This window comes from Lotus japonicus, chromosome 2 (assembly GCF_012489685.1).
Source record: "Lotus japonicus ecotype B-129 chromosome 2, LjGifu_v1.2".
Classification (NCBI taxonomy): Eukaryota; Viridiplantae; Streptophyta; class Magnoliopsida; order Fabales; family Fabaceae; genus Lotus; species Lotus japonicus.
In genome coordinates, this window is record NC_080042.1 from 94656879 (window position 1) to 94675113 (window position 18235).

General features: G+C 35.5%; 3 protein-coding genes and 1 long non-coding RNA gene across 8 annotated transcripts; 2 read left to right on the forward strand and 2 right to left on the reverse strand.

Moving 5' to 3' along the window:
• Positions 1-1184: 1184 nt before the first annotated feature.
• Positions 1185-14290, reverse strand: LOC130741373 (12-oxophytodienoate reductase 1-like). The gene is made up of 6 exons (XM_057594250.1): positions 14093-14290; positions 13358-13459; positions 12433-12709; positions 12192-12332; positions 2726-2861; positions 1185-1720 (listed from the first exon to the last, which is right to left on the reverse strand). Exons 3-6 carry the CDS (start codon positions 12504-12506, stop codon positions 1523-1525), a joined length of 549 nt encoding a protein of 182 aa, XP_057450233.1. The 5' UTR covers positions 12507-12709; positions 13358-13459; positions 14093-14290; the 3' UTR covers positions 1185-1522.
• LOC130741374 (uncharacterized) lies at positions 2885-8688 on the forward strand. 5 transcript variants are annotated; one of them, XM_057594252.1, is made up of 7 exons: positions 4828-4915; positions 4988-5091; positions 5815-5870; positions 5975-6259; positions 6965-7173; positions 7258-7403; positions 8493-8688. In XM_057594252.1, the coding sequence occupies exons 5-7, from the start codon at positions 7094-7096 to the stop codon at positions 8567-8569; spliced, it is 303 nt and encodes a 100-aa protein (XP_057450235.1). In that variant the 5' UTR covers positions 4828-4915; positions 4988-5091; positions 5815-5870; positions 5975-6259; positions 6965-7093; the 3' UTR covers positions 8570-8688. The 5 variants fall into 5 exon arrangements, 3 of the variants coding, with proteins under 3 accessions (XP_057450235.1, XP_057450234.1, XP_057450236.1); XR_009020363.1 differs by lacking the exons at positions 4828-4915; positions 6965-7173; positions 7258-7403; positions 8493-8688 and adding exons at positions 2885-3686; positions 3987-4235; positions 4344-4449 and having other exon boundaries at positions 5975-6257; XM_057594251.1 differs by lacking the exon at positions 5815-5870.
• On the forward strand, positions 9409-12157 carry LOC130741375 (uncharacterized). Its single transcript, XR_009020364.1, has 3 exons — positions 9409-9745; positions 9974-10078; positions 10222-12157. It is a non-coding gene; the product is annotated as an uncharacterized LOC130741375 (long non-coding RNA).
• A 137-nt stretch (positions 14291-14427) lies between the features above and the next one.
• Positions 14428-16253, reverse strand: LOC130741372 (putative 12-oxophytodienoate reductase 11). Its single transcript, XM_057594249.1, has 3 exons — positions 15693-16253; positions 15414-15572; positions 14428-15276 (listed from the first exon to the last, which is right to left on the reverse strand). Exons 1-3 carry the CDS (start codon positions 16027-16029, stop codon positions 14693-14695), a joined length of 1080 nt encoding a protein of 359 aa, XP_057450232.1. The 5' UTR covers positions 16030-16253; the 3' UTR covers positions 14428-14692.
• Between the last annotated feature and the right edge of the window lie 1982 nt (positions 16254-18235).

Genomic DNA, 18235 nt, shown 5'->3' on the forward strand with positions numbered 1-18235 from the left:
GCTCCGATGGGAAGAAACATTTTACATGAAAATACTTCCATGTACAAATAAGTAGAAACACAATTTATAAAAAATGCACTATTTCACAATATAATTTCATGTTAAAAGTGCACTATATAAAAATATAGTCTACTTAAATTTTTATAATTTTCAGGTAAAAGCTCTCACGGGGAGAAAGAATAAAATATTTTAATGTTAAATTAAAACTAAAATAAAATTTTATATAATTTATTAATTTTTTCTTATACTTATCTAATATATTTTATTACTCCCTCTGTTCCAAAACTATTGTAATTTAAGGTTATGTACAAAGTTTAACAATTCATTAATTGATGTTATAATTTGACTGAAACACCCTTATTTAACATGAGTTATATGAAAGAGAGAGTGGAAATCATTGCTCAACTAATTGGTGAGAATTGTGATTGGTGGAAATAAGAGGTAGTACTTGAGAGATACAATATTAAATGAGTGCATGAATGGAAGAGAATGAGATAAAGTGTTTTGGATATGTAAAACAACAATAGTTTTGGAACAAAACAAAAAAGCTAAAACTACAATAGTTTTGGAACGGAGGAAATAATAAATAGCATAATTTATATACAACATATTTTCCAGTGCATTGCACGGGTATAGAACTATAGTGCACATATACAAAATATACAAATTTATGCAATAACTTTAAAGACCACAAGTGACAATGCAACTACGTCAAATTCAATATAAATATATAATAAATTTTAAATAAAAGTAAATAAAGTTAATCACACAATGTGTGAAGTCTACAAAATAATAATTTGAAACGTAAAATACAATATTCAACTCATAAAAATATATGAAGTTCAACACCCAAAATATTTTGTCGAGCATTCAACTCATCCAAAAGTGAAATTTGTATCGTAAGTAATTCAATATTTGTAAGTGTGTTATTGTATTTTAACTTATATATACGGGGTGGGGACTTCGCAGGGCAGGGAGGGTGATCTCATCCCCGTCCCCAAATTCTTATCGGCGGTATTTCTGTCCCCATCCCTATTCCCACGAGGGAAAATTCTCCAAAGTCGGGACCCCAAATGGGACAGTCCCCACGGGGATCCCCATCTTCAAGTGGAAAGTGTCATTCCTATGTAAGATACATACTAATATACTATCATAATTATTTCCAAAATACATACCATCACAATTTAAATGAATTTAAGTTAATTCATTCATATATAAAAAAAAAATGAACAACCTAAAATTTTCGTGCAACGCACGGGCCATCACACTAGTAAATTTATAATGCAAATTCCTAACATAACTAAGCAATAAAATAAGGCCACATGGGCTCATGCAAATGCAAACCTAAAATGCAACATAACTAAACTTTTTATTTGAAATAAACATGAACTAAGCCTAATAAACATCATAATCTCCACTCTTCATGGGTTTCCAGCAAGTCCTTCTCCAGAAGAGGATGGTGGTGGAACATGATCTGGTATCATCTCAGTGGGAATGTTGCTAGGTTGCCCAATGCCATGCACTACTGGCTCTGAAGTCCCACGGGCAGCAGTTGGGGTTGGTGTTGGGCCAGTGGAAACAGTTTGGGTTGCGGGATCTCCTGCAGCTGGTTGAACTGGATCTTCTTGTATGTTAACGACAACGCTGCCAGTCGATCCTGCTGACTGTGTTGGTGGTGTTGACTGTGGCTGTGTGTGTTGTGATGACTGCTCCATATCTCCTTCGAAACAATCCGCAACAACTATCAGAATGGATCCCACCACAAGAGCACCACTCAAGACAATATATGGTATAGTTGTTATGTCAGAAAACTTAACAGCAAACACGTAAGCACCCCCGAGTAAGAAGGAAAGGAGGTTTCCCTCATAACCGGTTCTGAGTTTTCGCGATTCCGATTTTTGCAGCACGTTCACCGATGAATTCTAAGAAAGATTCTGGCGACAGAATTCCAGAACTCCAAACAAATCTCTGACATTTGGGAAAAACGATATCTAAAATCCCAAAAGCGGTGTAAGTTAATCTGTCCCGAGAAACTACTTTTTGCTGTGATGGTCAGACGACAAAACTTCGTTCTGAAGAAAGATTGGAAACGTCGAAACAAATCTGGCAACGCGGACGGAAACTTCGTAAGAAGTCCCGAATAGAAAAAGTCTTCATCCAGCGCTTGAATTTAGGGTTTCGAAGCAAAGAAATAAGCGTCGTCGGACTTCCGAAAAGTGAATACTATCGTGCGTACAGTCCAGGGTTCCGAAAAGAAACACTGGTCGAAGGAAAAATAAAGAGAACCTTTAAATTTCCCAAGGATTTGAAATCTCACTTAAAACGTTGCTTTAAAAGCGAAATTAGCTTACTATGGACACGCTCGTCATAAGGCAAATGTGCAGACGACTCGCACTAATTCCTAAAACGACTACGCAACATCCCTCAAGCAATTCCTGAACTTTTTTCTTCATTAATCTTTCTCAAACATCAAACTCCTGTCACGCTTACACTGATTCTACGCGTGAGTCAGAAATTAACTTGTTCTGTAAATCCAGGTCTTACCCTCATCAAATTTGTATGAAAAATAGGCAAACATTGAGCATGTACATCACCTGCATACACGTATGTTACTAAAAAATCATAATGCAGATTCCCCTTAACAATAATCAATAACGACAATCTTCAATTCCAATAATCTCCATTTGATTGTCAGTAATGGAAGTCTAAGTAGTGCAGGAAATACCTGACCTGAATTTGAAACCCTTCCAACATGCCAAATCTGGCAAAAGAAGATAGCACCTTTTGCATGAACAGCATCAACAATGGGTTTCCATGCTTCAACTTGCTCCTTTGTCCATATGCCGTGCGTGTTTGGATACCTTTGCATAAATATAATACAAGTCACATCTTATGGAATCAGTTTTTTATGAACCTTACTTTCTCTTCCATCTTTTTATTCACCCCTTCTGTTCTTTCTATCTTTCAGTTTCTTTCTCATAACATCATTAACCACATGTGTCACTTTATCTTTTTTCTCTAAAGTGATATATAATTATCGGTTTTGCATCTATATAGGTGGAAATTATAAAATCAGCGTTGAACATTATGTGTAGTTTTATTTTTTATCACTTGTTACTACATATCTCATCACATGGTCATTTTCTTTCTCTTTATATATATTTCCCCTGAAATATCCTCACTCTATAGTTTATACACTTCATTCATCTGTACAAATCTACTACATCTTATTCTCGAGTTACTATTCATAAGAAACCACCAATGGCATTTCGACATGTGTACTGCTTTTGTGACTTTTTCAAATTTAGTTTTATTTTTTTAGTTGAAATCTATTACTGCTTTTTCCATCTTTTAATCTGGGCCGTTGAATAAAATAATCACAGATCACACAACCCTACCTGTTTCTCTCTCTTCTCGAACATGTGAGGTTGGCAGAGCCGCCGCCTCCGCTCCCCGGTTTCCATGGGGAAGCACCGACCCCATGTCCCTTCAGCCACCCTTCCTCTGTAAATTTCGTCCTTTTTCCCCAATTTCTCGCTTCTCCAACTGTAGCAACGCCACTGATTTCCCCGTGCCAACTGCGTTCGACGTCACTCGGCTCTAAAGATCTACTTCCCACGATCTTCGGCACCTTCCCATGGCTTCCTCGACGTTGGCCATCAAGTCGCTCCATCAACCATTGCGTGGTAAGCCTCTATAACAGTTCTTCTGTGAACCTCACCATTACGTGGTTTAGCTCTTCCCATACGTTTCCTCCTAATTTCGTCATTTTTTCGAATTGTTTATCTGATTTCATTGATTAGATGTGCCTTTTTTGAGAGATTTCGTACTCTGTTTGCAACCATTCCCCATTGTCATCTTCAGTTCATCCAATTTTTATGCATCTGTCATTTACATTTTGATTTGAAGTTGGGATTAGCTTTGTAGATCTAGGGTTATAGGTTGAATTCTTTACACAACCTTTTCTTCTTTGAATGTTTCTTCAGATCCATTTGCCTATAAATGCTCACACAATTCAACCCTCACTCCACCACCATTCACACAACCATTACTCCACCACATTTCACACAATCCTCACTCCAATCTCTGAGATGGCTGGTGGTATTAATTCGATCAGAAGCCTTCTAACTGGACGAGATATGTGGAGAGTGAAAGTCAGGGTTTTGGAGGTGTGGAGCTTTGTTCTGTTAGAGAACCATTGAATCCATTTGACATCCAGATGGTGCTCATTGATGGTGAGGTTGCTCGAATCTGTGTTTTGGCTGCAGATTCTTTAATATTGTGACTGATTATTGATTATTTATTTAGAAAGATTGCTTACTATATTTCATTCTTCTTTTTAGGGCATCTAATTGAGGGAACCATATGCATTTAATAACTTTTTCAGCAGTTCTGAGTAGTTGCTGGAGTATGAAACCCATGTTATGCAGGATTATGCATTAGGCTAAGGTAAGTAGTTGCTTGATGACAGGCTTTTATTTTCCTATTATGTTTTTCTTGAGAAATAGACTAAGCGGATTGAATTGCTTGGGAAATTAGCTTTGAGCACTTTGAATTTATATTTTCATTGATGGAAAACTGAATCCTTTAATTTTAGGGATTGAATTACAGCAATTTCCTAATGTAAACTATATTTACAACTAATCAAATCAATATTGACAAGGAAAGAACTAAATTAGAGGAATAGGAAAATGTTAGATGCAGACGTTCAAATCTCTACAAGCGTGTATCTGTAATTGAGGGTCTGATCATTTAGGTTCTGTGCAAGATGGTATGATCTAGAAAGATTTTATGATATTTATAGGACTAAAAACATACCATCTAGGAAGATGTCTTATGTGCAAGATGGTATGATCTTTTTGTCTGCTAGGGTAACTTCTATTAGCCATCTTACTGTTGCAAACACATCTACAAGGTGGAGATTATGAACTTCTGCTCTCATTTTTTTTATCTATACATCATAATTTACAACAGTCAAATTATGCAGGTTCGCATCTGGTGGAAATATCTGTTAAGCTTTTGCAATTGATTCTAAGAAGGATATCTCTGGACACAATCCAGAATAATTACTTAGCTGAGCTCTCAGTTATTGTGAGTGTATTTTTTTAAATTCTTATATTTCAGAGTTAAATGTTTTCCCATTTCAATAGGGTAGTCTTTGTTCATGCTAAATAAACTTTTAAAACTATAGCATGTCTTCGGTAAAGCAATATCTTTGGTTTGTCTTCCTGCGGGTGGCAGTAATAGCAAGGCAGTTTGCTGTCTTGCACAATTCCTTGAAATTCGAAGCTCTCCACCTACTTAATGTGATTCTTTCTTCAAAAGATTCAGTACGTAATATGTTCTTATTCTGTGGCTTTCAGTCATACGGTCTCTATACTTACTTAATGTCATTCTTTCTTCAAAATATTCTGTATGCAATATTTTTTTATTCTGTTGCCTTCAGACATATGGTCTCTTTAATGTAATGTAGCGAAATTCTAAATTGATTGATAAAGAATGCTCTTTCAAGTTAACTATATGCCACTGGAATATGGCATGCATGACACTGTTGTCTGTTTCCCAATATTTATCTAGATGCTTCTGAATTAGAATTTAGATGATGTTTTCCATATTTGCGTCATCCATTTTCCAACATTCAGGATGACTTTCCTGCTATGTGGATCACCCACAAAATTGCATAACTCGAACTGACTTAATAGGATTTTATTCATGACCTTCATTGGTTCAATGCTATGTACATTTAACAATTTAATTTACGTATAATTTCATTGATTTTCCTTGCAATTGACTACAAGTTCATGGATTTTTCAGTCACAACTTCGTGATACACTCCATCTTGCAGTAAGATGGTGCTCATTGATGCTGAGGTTGCTCGAATCTGTGTTTTGGCAGCAGATTCTTTATAGATTTGCTCTTTGTTCTTTGTCAGTTTCCTTTGTGTACTAATTATTTTGTTATTGATTTTGTGCAGCTCCTACACATTTAAATAAATACATGCACTTTGGTTGCTGCAAATGATGTTCTGCTAGATTCCCAAGTTATGAAGTACAACCCCATGGACTGAACTTGATAGAGGGGAATGTTCTTCTCTGTGGCTATTCTTACAACTTTGTTTCTGGTACTGCATCAATAAAGAAAGTCTATGAAACAGTAAAGGCCCTTGAAGTAGTTCGATTTGTTCTTTGTGTAGAGAATGTTTCTCCTGAAAGGAAATTAGATCCAGTTCATGTCGGCCTTCTTGACATTCTTATTACAGGCACTTTACTTATCTTTGATAACTGCTTAGTGTTTCCATATACTTTCTACGTATGGACTTTACTTTACTTATCTTTGATAACTGCTGCGCAATATATCAGTTTTTGGGCAGCAAATGCTTTTAAAGTTCATCCTCTTTGTTCTCAAAGCTATTCTTTAATGTTGTCATTCTACTAGAGGTGATATTTTTGGAGGTTCTCTGATTTTTAGGTGTTGTATTTATTTTTGGTTTTCTTAGTTGCAGTTGTCACTTCATTATGACATTATCGGAAATTTTTACTCCCATGATTCCATATTTGAAATTTATGGATTCTGAAATCCTAGACTAGGACCTGAAAATTAACTTGAAGCCATGCCTCTTCCAGAAAAATCTATGGATGCTGAAATCCTAGACTAGGACCTGGAAATTAGTTTTTCAAGAGAAGGTGGAAAATGAGGTCAGACTGAAACTGCAGTTCGAATCACACACAACCCAATTGGTGTCACTATTCACTGAACATGTTATTTTCCCTCTTTTGACACTTATTTAATATGTGAACCCATCTTCCATGTCTATTTTAATCTTGCTTCTCATATTGTATCTGTTAGACGTTGCCTCACTCTCCAATTTATCTTTTATAGTTTTAATTTAAAATTGAACAAACAAGCTTATAATCACAACTCTGGTTTTCTTCTTTCTCATATATTAATTGCTTTTTTTAGTCAGGGTTCATAAGGACTAATTTTAGCATGCCTACTACAAGAAAACAGCAATGGAAAGTCATGTTTGAAATCCAATCTGTGAAAAGGGTTATTTTCACATCTTCCATAAGTACAACTACTGCAAAAGACAGCAATGGAAAGTGGAAACCTTTTGTTGATGAATGTTGTCAAATCCAAACAGACAATGTGTGTAATACAAAAGCAAGTGAATGGGTAAGTAACTAAGTAATGATTTTCCTTGCTCATTAGTACTATACACAAATTTTGGTTCCTTAGGTTTTTTTTTCATGACTATAGGTTTATGCACTTTCAAAGCTTCTCACCGAGGAAGCAACATTTAAATTTGCAAAAGAGAAGCATTGATGTAACAAGCACTGTTGCAGGCCCATTCTTCATTGCTAATGTGCCACCAAGTGTTGAAGTTCTACTGTCACCATTAACAGGTGATTTTCTCATCAATCTACATGTTATTTCACGTTTAGAAGAGCTTACTTAAACTTATCTTTTGACATAAACGCTAATGCAAGTGTTTGAGTGAACTTACGAAAATTATGATATACCTATAAATTGTTTCAAACTTATTTTATAAGTTGCTTAGATTAGCTTATGAATTGACACTTACATCCACTTATAAGCTATTTTAGGCCTATTGCAATAAGTTTCTTAGATTAGCTTATGAATAAGATCTTATATGAAAAGAGCTTAGGCAATAAACACTTAATTAAGTTATTTGCCAAAACACACATCACTCATGCTCAAATTTCTAACATTAAATTCCCCAAAAAATTTCAACCTCTATACGTCAATGTGCATTTTTATGTAAAGTATTACTTTGTCTATCCTGTATCAAGAAAAATCTGGCTTGCAAGTTAAAACAGCTTCCCTGCAAATAAATTTAGACCATAAGGAGCATATTCCTAATAACATGTACTATATGTTAGTAGTCATGGTGTTATTTAGTTGCAAACTGCATAAGTCATTAAGCTCTTGCCTTCATGTTCATTACTGAGCAATGATAAATTACTGCTCACTACAGATCAGGTAAAGATAAGTGAAATTATGGCACTGCATAAGTCATTCAGCTCTTGCCTTCATGTTCATAATACATCTTTTATCACTTATGCTTGGGAAGAAACCCACATTTACATAGTGAAATTATGGTACTTTGATCGGGTAATGATGATCCACTTTGTATGTGAGATATTTTAAAGCAATATATGAAAACATGTTTTTGTTGGTTAGCATGTTCAAATGAATTTTTTTACAGTTTGGTTTCGCTACCATAGTGAGATGAATGTAGGTTTGGAGTTAAGAATGACAAGTGCAGTACTTGCTACAATTTTTTTTTTTTAAAAAGTGATCCTCAATACAAGTTAGTCTTTTATCTTTACTGTGCTTTACTGCAGGTCCTCTCTTAGAATCTTGAACCTTTGTATTGAGTCAGTCTTGAAGAACTCTAGAAGTAGCTTATAAAGTGGTGGTTTAGTCTTTGACTATTTAGTCATTTACCTTTACTATTTGTCTTATTGCAGGTTCTCTCCTAAAGTTGGTTTGCTTTGGACTGTGGAACCTTTTTATTGAAGTTAGCCTTGAAGATCTATTGATCTAACTAACATATTGGTGTATTCATTCATTCTTTAACTATTTAGCCCTTTCCTAATTGCTAAATTTAATGTTTAACATATTGTAGTACAGTTTTAAAATGAAATATAAGGCGATTCTTGATTACTTTACTGCGTCTCCTGAAGTTGATTGCTTTAGTAATCAACTTAGCTTATTTTATTAGTTTTCAGGCTCCAAGTACTTTTAAAGTTGGTCTCTTCATTCTCAAGAGCTATTGATAATGCAATTTGGTTTTAGAGTAGTGTAATCTAATTTGTTTGCCATCTGCTACCATAATGTTCATTTAATTTTTTACCATGTGGTGTTCATTTGGTTATTCCATTCACTTAAATGGTATTCACATAGTTCAGTCCATGTTGTTAGTGTTGTATTAATTTAGGCAGGATATTTGAAACAGTTAGTCTGATTATTGAGCTGTGGTTTCCTTAATATATCAAATTGTGTTTTGGTTTTTTCTACCTGGATGATCAATTTAATTTCTAACTGTGTATTGAAAATGTGTTATTAAAATCAAACATTTTACCTGAACTGTATTTTTTTCATATATGGATTTTTAGTCCTATAAATATCGTAAATATCGTAAATACCATCTTCCTAGATTTTATGGAAAGTTCTTCTCAGATGAGAAGATGCATGAAGAGAAACTACCAAGGGTCTGATCATTTAGGTTCTGCAACTAATCACGAGGATTACGCATGTTATGCATCTGTCATTTCTTTAACAAAATGCATTTTGAGTGTAGACACCAAAATGAGGAAGAGATGAGAAATAAGATGGATGTAATATATGATATATAAGAAAACAGAGAAAAAATTGAGTGTTTAGGAAGTGTTGATACTATGGCTGAATTGGTCTATAACTTTTGTTTTGTTTTTTTTATAAGCTATAACTTTTGTTTTGTAAGCTGGTAACGTGATCTCACTATCTCAGATTGTCTGCTTCTCACAAAAAATTACAGTTTGTTGGAGAGTAAGCTCGGGTGGCAGCACCAGGTGGGACCATAATAATTGTAACATGGTGCCACAGGGATCTTAGCCCAGCTGAAGAATCCCTGTAGCCATGGGAGCAGAATCTCTTGAAGAGGATATGTGATACATTTTACCTTCCAGCATGGTGCTCAACTGCTGATTATGTCAAATTGCTGGAATCCCATTAACTTCTGGTACACCAAATCAAAAATCTAAAACTCAACTATTTAGTACATGTTTGAATACACAATGGAATATCACGGTGAAGTTAAAATCATGATGAACAAAAGCAACTTCCCCCAATTTTTGCGACTATCCACCATGATTTTGACATCACCTCACAATTTATCCAAACATGCACTTAATAGTATTACACATCAAATTGCTTTTAATTAACATGCTCAATATCAATTTCTACCTAGGACATAAAATCAGCAGATTGGTCTCCCTTTGTTGCTCCATTTTGGCCTGCAGTGATACACTCGGCACTTACATGGAAGGGGGTCTCATTTCACTCTTGCGCAGTGGTATATATATATATATATATTGGATTCAATCTCATTTTGTTTAGACATTTAACCAGAAACAATACCCTATATATCCATCTTATTTTTCTCCCAAATACCCATCTCCTTCTACAGTATATCACTGGTGTTGATTTGTGTGTTAGTTTACTGGGCAGGAATGAAAACCATAAAAGGAGCTTTGGCCATGCCATTAATGATAGAAGGATTCAAGAAGGGTGTCATCAAGTTTTCCGTTGTTACATGTAGCCAATTAGCTTTGCAATCCTGTACATAAGCATAAGGAGCTACTTGCTCTAATCTGTTGGGAGTACTAGCCGGGAGCAAAATGACATCTCTTTCTCAAAGTACATCCATATTTCTTGACCACTACTGCTATTTTCCTATCCTTATTTTTTTAGTATAATCTAAGGAAGCTAAAATCTTTATGTAGTGTATAGTTTATGACTTTATGCACTCTATGTTATGTTTCGTAAAAATAACAATTAATACGAATATGATATGTAAATATTTTATTGATTACTAAATTTAACTTTAAATAATATTCCAACAATTTATATATTTAGTTTGTTAATTTTATTGATTCACTTTGTTAAATTGTCGAATGATTTTCCCTTGTGATACGGATACAGGACCTCACTTTGGGGAACTAATGGATATTATTTTAAGGATTTAATGAATATTCATGTAAGTAAATATAGAATTATTCCTTATTTTAAAAACAATATCCTCTTTTGTGAGGATTCACATGGCAATTAATACAAACCGTATTCCTGTAAATAAATATAAAAAAATTCATTTTATTATCTGTTTCCTCTTTTATCATGAAAAGGAACTACTGATCTAATTGATGAATCAGATTGATCCAAAAAACTGTTAGCCGTTACTCGATGAATATTTTTTTGGTACATATTCTAATTCTAATTAATGGAGATAGAAGAAATGAGAGTTGTTAACAAAAGTGATAGATGGGTAAATTTAAAAATTTCATGGTAAATAGTTTGAATTTGAGGAATTCTTAAATTTTTTTAAATTTACATAAAGAATCATATTAAAAAAAGTAATGTAACCAGAAAAAAGGTAACCAAATATTAAAAAAAGTAAAATATGTATTAATGATTTAATTTGTCCCTTACTGTCAAAATAACAATAATTTAATTTGTCCCGGTAATAAAAAATGTATTTTTTCTAAAATACAAAACGTCCACCATCTAACAAAAATAGTTAGTTTTGTTACATGGTTAATCTATGGATTAATTTGGGGGAAAATGGATACATGTACCATTCTACCCAGAAAAATTTCTAAAATAACAAGTTTAAATTTGAATTTATTTGAGTCATTTACTTGATGTTAATTGGTTTTATCAGTTGGTATTAGTTTTTATTACCTATTATGTGGGATTAGATAATAAATATAATGAATTTGATTTGTATGATAGTGTAAAGAATTTTATACAGACATCGAATAATATCTTTCAAGTTTTGATTTAAATATTTTTAAATTCATATTAAATTATGATTTCCTAATTTTTTTTTCTTTCCGCTTGAGTACTAATTCAATTAACCAACATTTAAGCAACATATATTATATACCTTATATGTTCAGGATTGCGCCGGAGGTCACACTCACAAACTCCATACTAACTGTTAAGGGTGAACCAAACTTAATATTGCACGAATATCTAATGTCTATATGTAATATGAAACAATGTCTATATGTAATATGAAACATTAACAACATATAAGTGTTTCACTAATTAAAATTGTATGTTTCAGTAAATATATCATTGTATTATTTCATATTTTTGGTCTCTAGCATGAGAAGAATGTTCTCATGGTTTATCTCTCTATTAATATACCACTTGGCATGAATTTCTGTTTAAATTTTACCTGCAATATTGCACCTGAGATCACACCTACAAAATCACCTATATATACAATACTTATCTACATTATTGCAGTATTCCATATATATCAATATCTATCTAAACTCAATTATAATAATTAGTAGTTAATTCAAATGAAAATTCCCCGTGCATCGCACGGGTAAACGGGCTAAATACTAGTATACACACAATCGTGAAAACAAAAAAGCAAGTGAGAAGCATGAAAGTACCCTTGAGCAGTGTCAGAGACACCAGTGGCTCCAGTGATGAGAAGACCTCCTTTGGAAGCTCTCTGAGAGTAATAGAGGAGAGCATGGGGTTGAGGAACATTGTTGTAGGATCTCATTCGGTTCAACGGGGCCAATACAATTCTAAAATTACAGGAACAGAGAAAGAGTGTGGTGAAGCAATGGAAAATGATATTGGTATGGTGGACAAAAAGAGGAGCAAGAAGTGAATGGAAATACTTACCTGTGAGAGAGATTGAAATTGCCCATCTTGTAAGGAGTGAGGAGGGGATTGGGATCCTGATGAGGAGAAACCATTAGTGCGGGGGATAGATGAAAAAGATTATGTTTGTTTCACTTTGAATAAAGAAGCAGCACAAGAGAAGATTCAAGTGCCGGAGGTTGTTTCACTTTGACACGAGACTAGCTGTTTAGTTAGGAGGACTTTGGCACGGTTCTAGCTTGGCCCCATAATTGTGGTTTGAGATGTCATGTCAGTATGTCACATGACAATAAATATCCTAGAAATTGGATAGTGACCCTTAGTTCTCTTATCTAAGTTTAATAGGATTACGGACATTTTATTTATTTAAAATAAAATATTGAAAGATAAAGGATAAACTTATGTAAACTTCAATTTTGTTCAAGATATTGTTAATATGAAGCATCAGTGTGGGAAAAATTCTAATTATTCCCAAAAGCTTATTAAAATTTGAATAATTCATTAAGGAAATGATGTGGTATTAAAAGCCGTTGAAATATAGAGTCTTTTCAAGACTTGTATATATCAGGAACTTGTGGGACACTTGTATAGAAGGTGATGACATGTCACTTTAAATAATTATTGAAGTCTCTAAATTTTTTATTGCCATAATTCCCATGCCAATGTTCATGCTTCTTATTCAAAAGGCATCCCAAAGTGATGGTAATTTCACCCATGAAAATCCCTTGGGAGAAGAAACCAAGAAGTCATGTCTCATCTTTAGGTTAAGGCAACTTCGGAGAATTACAGACTAGCCTATTGCCAGTGCCACTAACTTATCAGTATGAAAACACATCTATCAACCTCAATTAATTGATTTATTCAAATTATATTCGTTTACCAAGTGGTATGAAAATGTGAATGAACACCTCAAAACTACATGAACAGGAACATGGTGAATAAGAACCTCTAGTAGTCCTCCAAGATTCCCCTCGCCATTGCATTCTCAAGGTGAACACCAGCTCTCTTGTAAAATAGCTCTTTGATGTCTTTAGAGTCCTTCTCATCCCTGGCCAAACAAACAAGTTAGTCCATCCTTATCAGAATTTCATCAATAACGGCGCATTGATAAATTGCAGGTTAGTTTATTTTTCCTCATTTGGCATTATATTTCTGAATACTGAGGTTTAGGTCCTAAACTGATTTCTACTAACTTGAAAGGATAAAGAAGAGCATGCAATCAGCAGAAGCTTTGCAGCTGTTCCACTACAAGTATAAGAAATCAACTTTTCAGATTGATGCCTTTTCAGATTTAATCAGCAGAAGCTTTTCATAGTTTAGATCAGTTGGACCAGGACAATAATATATGGAAAAAATCAATGGCATGGTTAATGAAACCAAACATAAAGGACCAAGATAGCAACAAAAAGACTGACGTATAGTGAGTGTATAGAGCATTATAATTCAACAAAAAAGAAAGGAGGCAAAGCTGTCAAAGTCAAAACAGTGTATTAATTTCTTAAATGAACATATGTTTTTGTATTTATAGAAGAAGCAGCCAAAGAGAAGAGTCCAGTGGTTGAGACTTGAGACTGACACAGGGGAAAGGGATTACATCTTCGACCCAGCATTCCAAGTAAATGATCAGTTAATTCCACATTCACACACACCGCGACAAGACGAGGAGAATAGTCATATATACCTGTCTGTCTGGAACTTTTGCTTCAGTTCAGGCGCACAATCCAACTCACCCTTTCCCCATTATTTGATGAACTTCGATGAAGTTAATTTATATCCCCACTGTCTGTGTACATATAGAAAGAACAGTATCCAATTATTTATTTTTGGTGCAGCAGTATCACAAAGCTAAAACACAAACGGAAGGGAAAATGAAAAATTAAACTTAAATCAATAAAGAGAAATGCATCTTATTATATCATGATCCAGATGTCCAATACCTAAGAAACAAATATTAGATTGAAATGATCCTCTTATTAGCACAAAGCTCATATGGTATTGCAAAATCAGGTACACAGCTTTTACCCAAGGGCCAAAACATCTTATTGCCATTCTGTGTCATTATCACACACAAATAATAGTTTTACAGACTATGTGCCCTCATCATTTAAAAAATGTGTCAACTGGGTGTAGAATACATCAATAAAATTTCAAGCATCATAATTCCTATTACAATGACCAGACAACTTGCAAAAATAGAAAGAAAGGAATGTGCAAGGGAAGAAAAGCTTATTAAATCAGGAGGTTCCACTTTTCTATGCAGTATGCTACAACATTGATTTCTTCATTCAAGAAACGGGTAGTCGGTGTAACCAACAACTGGATCAGAAACGTAGAAAGTGTCCCGCTTATACTTGTTGAGAGGAGCATCAAGCGCAAATCTCTTTGGTAGATCTGGATTGGCTAAGAACAAACGACCATAAACAACAAGGTCTGCCCTGTTTTCAGCTATAGCATTGATCCCATCTTGTCGTCCATAACCTCCAGCAACTATAAAAGTTCCATTGAAAGCTTTTCTCATTGGCACCAGGCTGTGAGGGGTTTCAAACTTTTCTCCAAGAGTTTTCATTCTCGGCTCTACCATGTGACAGTACAGAATATTGTATTTATTGAGGGCATTAGCCATATAAAGCCCCAATTCGTCAGGACTAGAGTCTCCAGATTCTGCATAGTCTGCAAAAGGCGATAATCTAATTCCAACTCTTTCTGCTCCTACCTCATTCGCCACAGCTTCAACAACTTCCAATGGAAATCGACAACGGTTCTCAAGGGATCCACCATATTCATCTGTCCGGTCATTCACTTGATCTTTCAGAAATTGGTCAAGCAGGTAGCCATGAGCCCCATGGATCTCAACCCCATCAAAACCTACAATTTGCACCATAATGGGCATATTAGATGTTTAGTAAACAAGAAATGAACAGCCTAGCTTTTGAAAACACATTGTATCATGATTGAAGCATATTGAAGTATGATAACATTTGTTAAAAGATGAGTGAAGTTACCAGCGTCAATAGCATTCCTTGCAGCGAGTCTGAAGTCATTGACAATATGAGGAAGTTCATCCGCCCTTAGCCGCCTTGGTGGTGTGAATTGCATGCCATCTTGCGGTGCGAGTGGCTTGTCTGTGGAAGATATGGGTGCTTGCCCGTTTGGCTGAAAAGCTGTTCAAAATCATATGAAAAACAACACACATTAATCGTACACATCACAAGCATTATAAAATTAGTCAATTAGCATTGGCATTTGATCGAACAGGTCAAGTGCAGGATGAAAATATATACCTGAAGATGAAACCCTTCCAACATGCCAAATCTGACAGAAGAATAGAGCACCTTTGGCATGAACAGCGTCCACAATGGGCTTCCACGCTTCTACTTGTTCGTTTGTCCAAATGCCGGGGGTGTTTGGATAGCCTTGAGCAGTGTCGGAGACGCCGGTGGCTTCGGCGATGAGAAGGCCTCCTTGGGAAGATCTCTGAGAGTAATAGAGAGTAGCATGGGGTTGAGGAACGTTGTTGTAGGATCTCATTCTGGTAAGCGGCGCCAAAACGATTCTGTGGGAGAGATTGAAGTTACCCATCTTGTAGGGAGTAATAAGAGGGTTATTAGGAGAAGCCATTGGTATTAGCGCAGTGCAGTGGATTGAAGAATGAATGATAATGTTATTGATTGATGATCGAAATAATTGAATGATTGAATTGGAAGCGGGTATTGTGTTGTATTTATAGAAGAAGATTGATGCAGGTGGTTGAGGTTGGTTGACTTTGACACAAACGAAAAGGGGGTGACGTGTGCCATTGCGTTTTCAATTTCATACAGTTGAGTCGACGGTGGTCTTTGATTTTGATTCACACAACGAGACGAGACGACAACCCTCATTTTTTATTCCTCTAGTTTTCTTTCCCATTATAGAGGGATTCATTCGTTGTACCTCTCCAAATTTCCGTCCACGTTCCTTCTTTTGCATTTATATAATCATTTTGAGCTTGTGTCTCATGACGCATAGCACACGTGATTTTAATGAACTTATGTAACTTCAATTCATTTTTTTAAGGCTTAATTGCAGCTTTGGTCCCTGACATTTACAAAAGCCACAATTTTGGTCCCTCACCTAATTTAATTACATAAATCGTCCCTTACCTAACACTCCGTGAGCAACGTTAGTCATTCTGTCAATTTGCTAACGGAAGGAGGCTGAGGTGGATTAATAATCTGACGTGGACAACACTGAGGAGTGAGAGAGAGTCACATGGGGGCCCTTGTACAATCCACAACCATAAAACACCCTTCCATGACTGTATGGTGTCCTTGATGCTACAAGGAGAGCTTCAACTCCGCAATCACAAAGAATCTTCAATGGCTTGGACTTGTGGAATCGCCTTCCAGATCCAGAACAGGCAGATGAACCTTCGCTAAATCCCCCATAACCGTCAAACCCAAGGACCTGCAGCAGTTGGAGAAGCTTCTTCGTCTTTCACGCGAGTTGCAGTAGTTGGAGAAGGACCCTTACCCTTACACGCAAGCTGCCTCTGTTTTATAGGAGAAAAGGGAAAGAAGGTGACCGTTGGAGGTCACGTGCTCCCCCATGTGACTCTCTCTCACTCCCCAGTGTCGTCCACGTCATATTATTAATCCACCTCAGCCTCCTTCCGTTAGCAAATTGACAAAATGACTAACGTTGCTCACAGAGTGTTAGGTGAGGGACGATTTATGTAATTAAATTAGGTGAGGGACCAAAATCGTGGCTTTTGTAAACGTCAGGGACCAAAGTTACAATTAAGCCTTTTTTTAATCAGAAGAAAAACAACAAAAATTACACAATTATAGATCTCTAGTCAGAAGGGGCTAAACTAAATCTGAAGGAGACTCTAACCCATCCTTCATAGCACATTGTGATTCAGCAATAAGCCCACTTGGGCAATTCGTGATGCACATGATGAATGCAAACATTTCAGTCACGCCGAAGAATGAGATGCAGATCCAACAAAACATTACATAGACCTCAAAGTTGTACCAATTCTTTTTAAGTGCATTCACTAGCTTTAAGCAATCTGACCCACAAATCACTCGCTTAAACTTCTCCGCCTACACCTTTTAGGGCTTGAATCTCAACTAGAAGAGGATCCCTGCTAGAGGACTGCACTTTTAATGGACTTCTATAGCTACATCCTTTATGAGCCCTTAAGTTACTGGATCAAATATGTTATTATTATTTCTATGTCATGGAGTGTAAAAATTCTTTAGGGTTATGTTCTTTCCTAGAAAAAAAAAATGGATCGGTTGCACAATGACCCATTTAATAACAAGCAAGCAAGGTTGTGAGGGGTAACTTTACTCTCTAAAGACCTTTTATAAGACTTTTTAGAGACTTACAAAGACATTACTAATAAACTATGAATCTATAAATAAATACAAGTGTAATTGTTCATTTACATATTTATGCTCATTGTGCAATACCTTGAGTTTTTCGTAGCTGTTGAGACTCTTTCTTTTCCTTCTCACTAACTTGAGGGTCAGAGTATCTTTTGTAAGTGCACCCCTACCATGTCAATGCGGCTTCGTCGCACAACTAAGTCAAGGAAGACCACGTACCACCACATATGACTAAGAGAACCGAGCAATCTCAAACTCGCTGACATGGATCTTGTGACGAATTTATCTTTCGTTGCAAAAGTCTCAAGATTTTGTGAACGCCAAGTTTCCTGACGGATATTATTTCCGTCGCAAACTCGTTGACATGGATTTTGTGACGGAAATATCTTCCGTCGCAATGGATCTCAAGGATATTGTGACGGATTTGCTCTTCAACGCAAATATTAGTGACG

Bases quoted from the DNA above. Each gene is read 5' to 3' on its own strand.
- LOC130741374 (XM_057594252.1), top strand. From the start codon at position 7,094: ATGGAAAGTGGAAACCTTTTGTTGATGAATGTTGTCAAATCCAAACAG. The intron at 7,174-7,257 runs GTAAGTAACTAA...TCATGACTATAG, and splicing joins ATACAAAAGCAAGTGAATGG to GTTTATGCACTTTCAAAGCT. The intron at 7,404-8,492 runs GTGATTTTCTCA...GTCTTATTGCAG, and splicing joins TCTACTGTCACCATTAACAG to GTTCTCTCCTAAAGTTGGTT.
- LOC130741373 (XM_057594250.1), bottom strand. From the start codon at position 12,506: ATGGTTTCTCCTCATCAGGATCCCAATCCCCTCCTCACTCCTTACAAG. The intron at 12,333-12,432 runs GTAAGTATTTCC...CTGTAATTTTAG, and splicing joins AATTTCAATCTCTCTCACAG to AATTGTATTGGCCCCGTTGA. The intron at 2,862-12,191 runs GTACTTTCATGC...ATTTATGCAAAG, and splicing joins GTCTCTGACACTGCTCAAGG to GTATCCAAACACGCACGGCA.
- LOC130741372 (XM_057594249.1), bottom strand. From the start codon at position 16,029: ATGGCTTCTCCTAATAACCCTCTTATTACTCCCTACAAGATGGGTAAC. The intron at 15,573-15,692 runs GTATATATTTTC...GATTTTGAACAG, and splicing joins TGGAAGGGTTTCATCTTCAG to CTTTTCAGCCAAACGGGCAA. The intron at 15,277-15,413 runs GTAACTTCACTC...TGCAAATTGTAG, and splicing joins AAGGAATGCTATTGACGCTG to GTTTTGATGGGGTTGAGATC.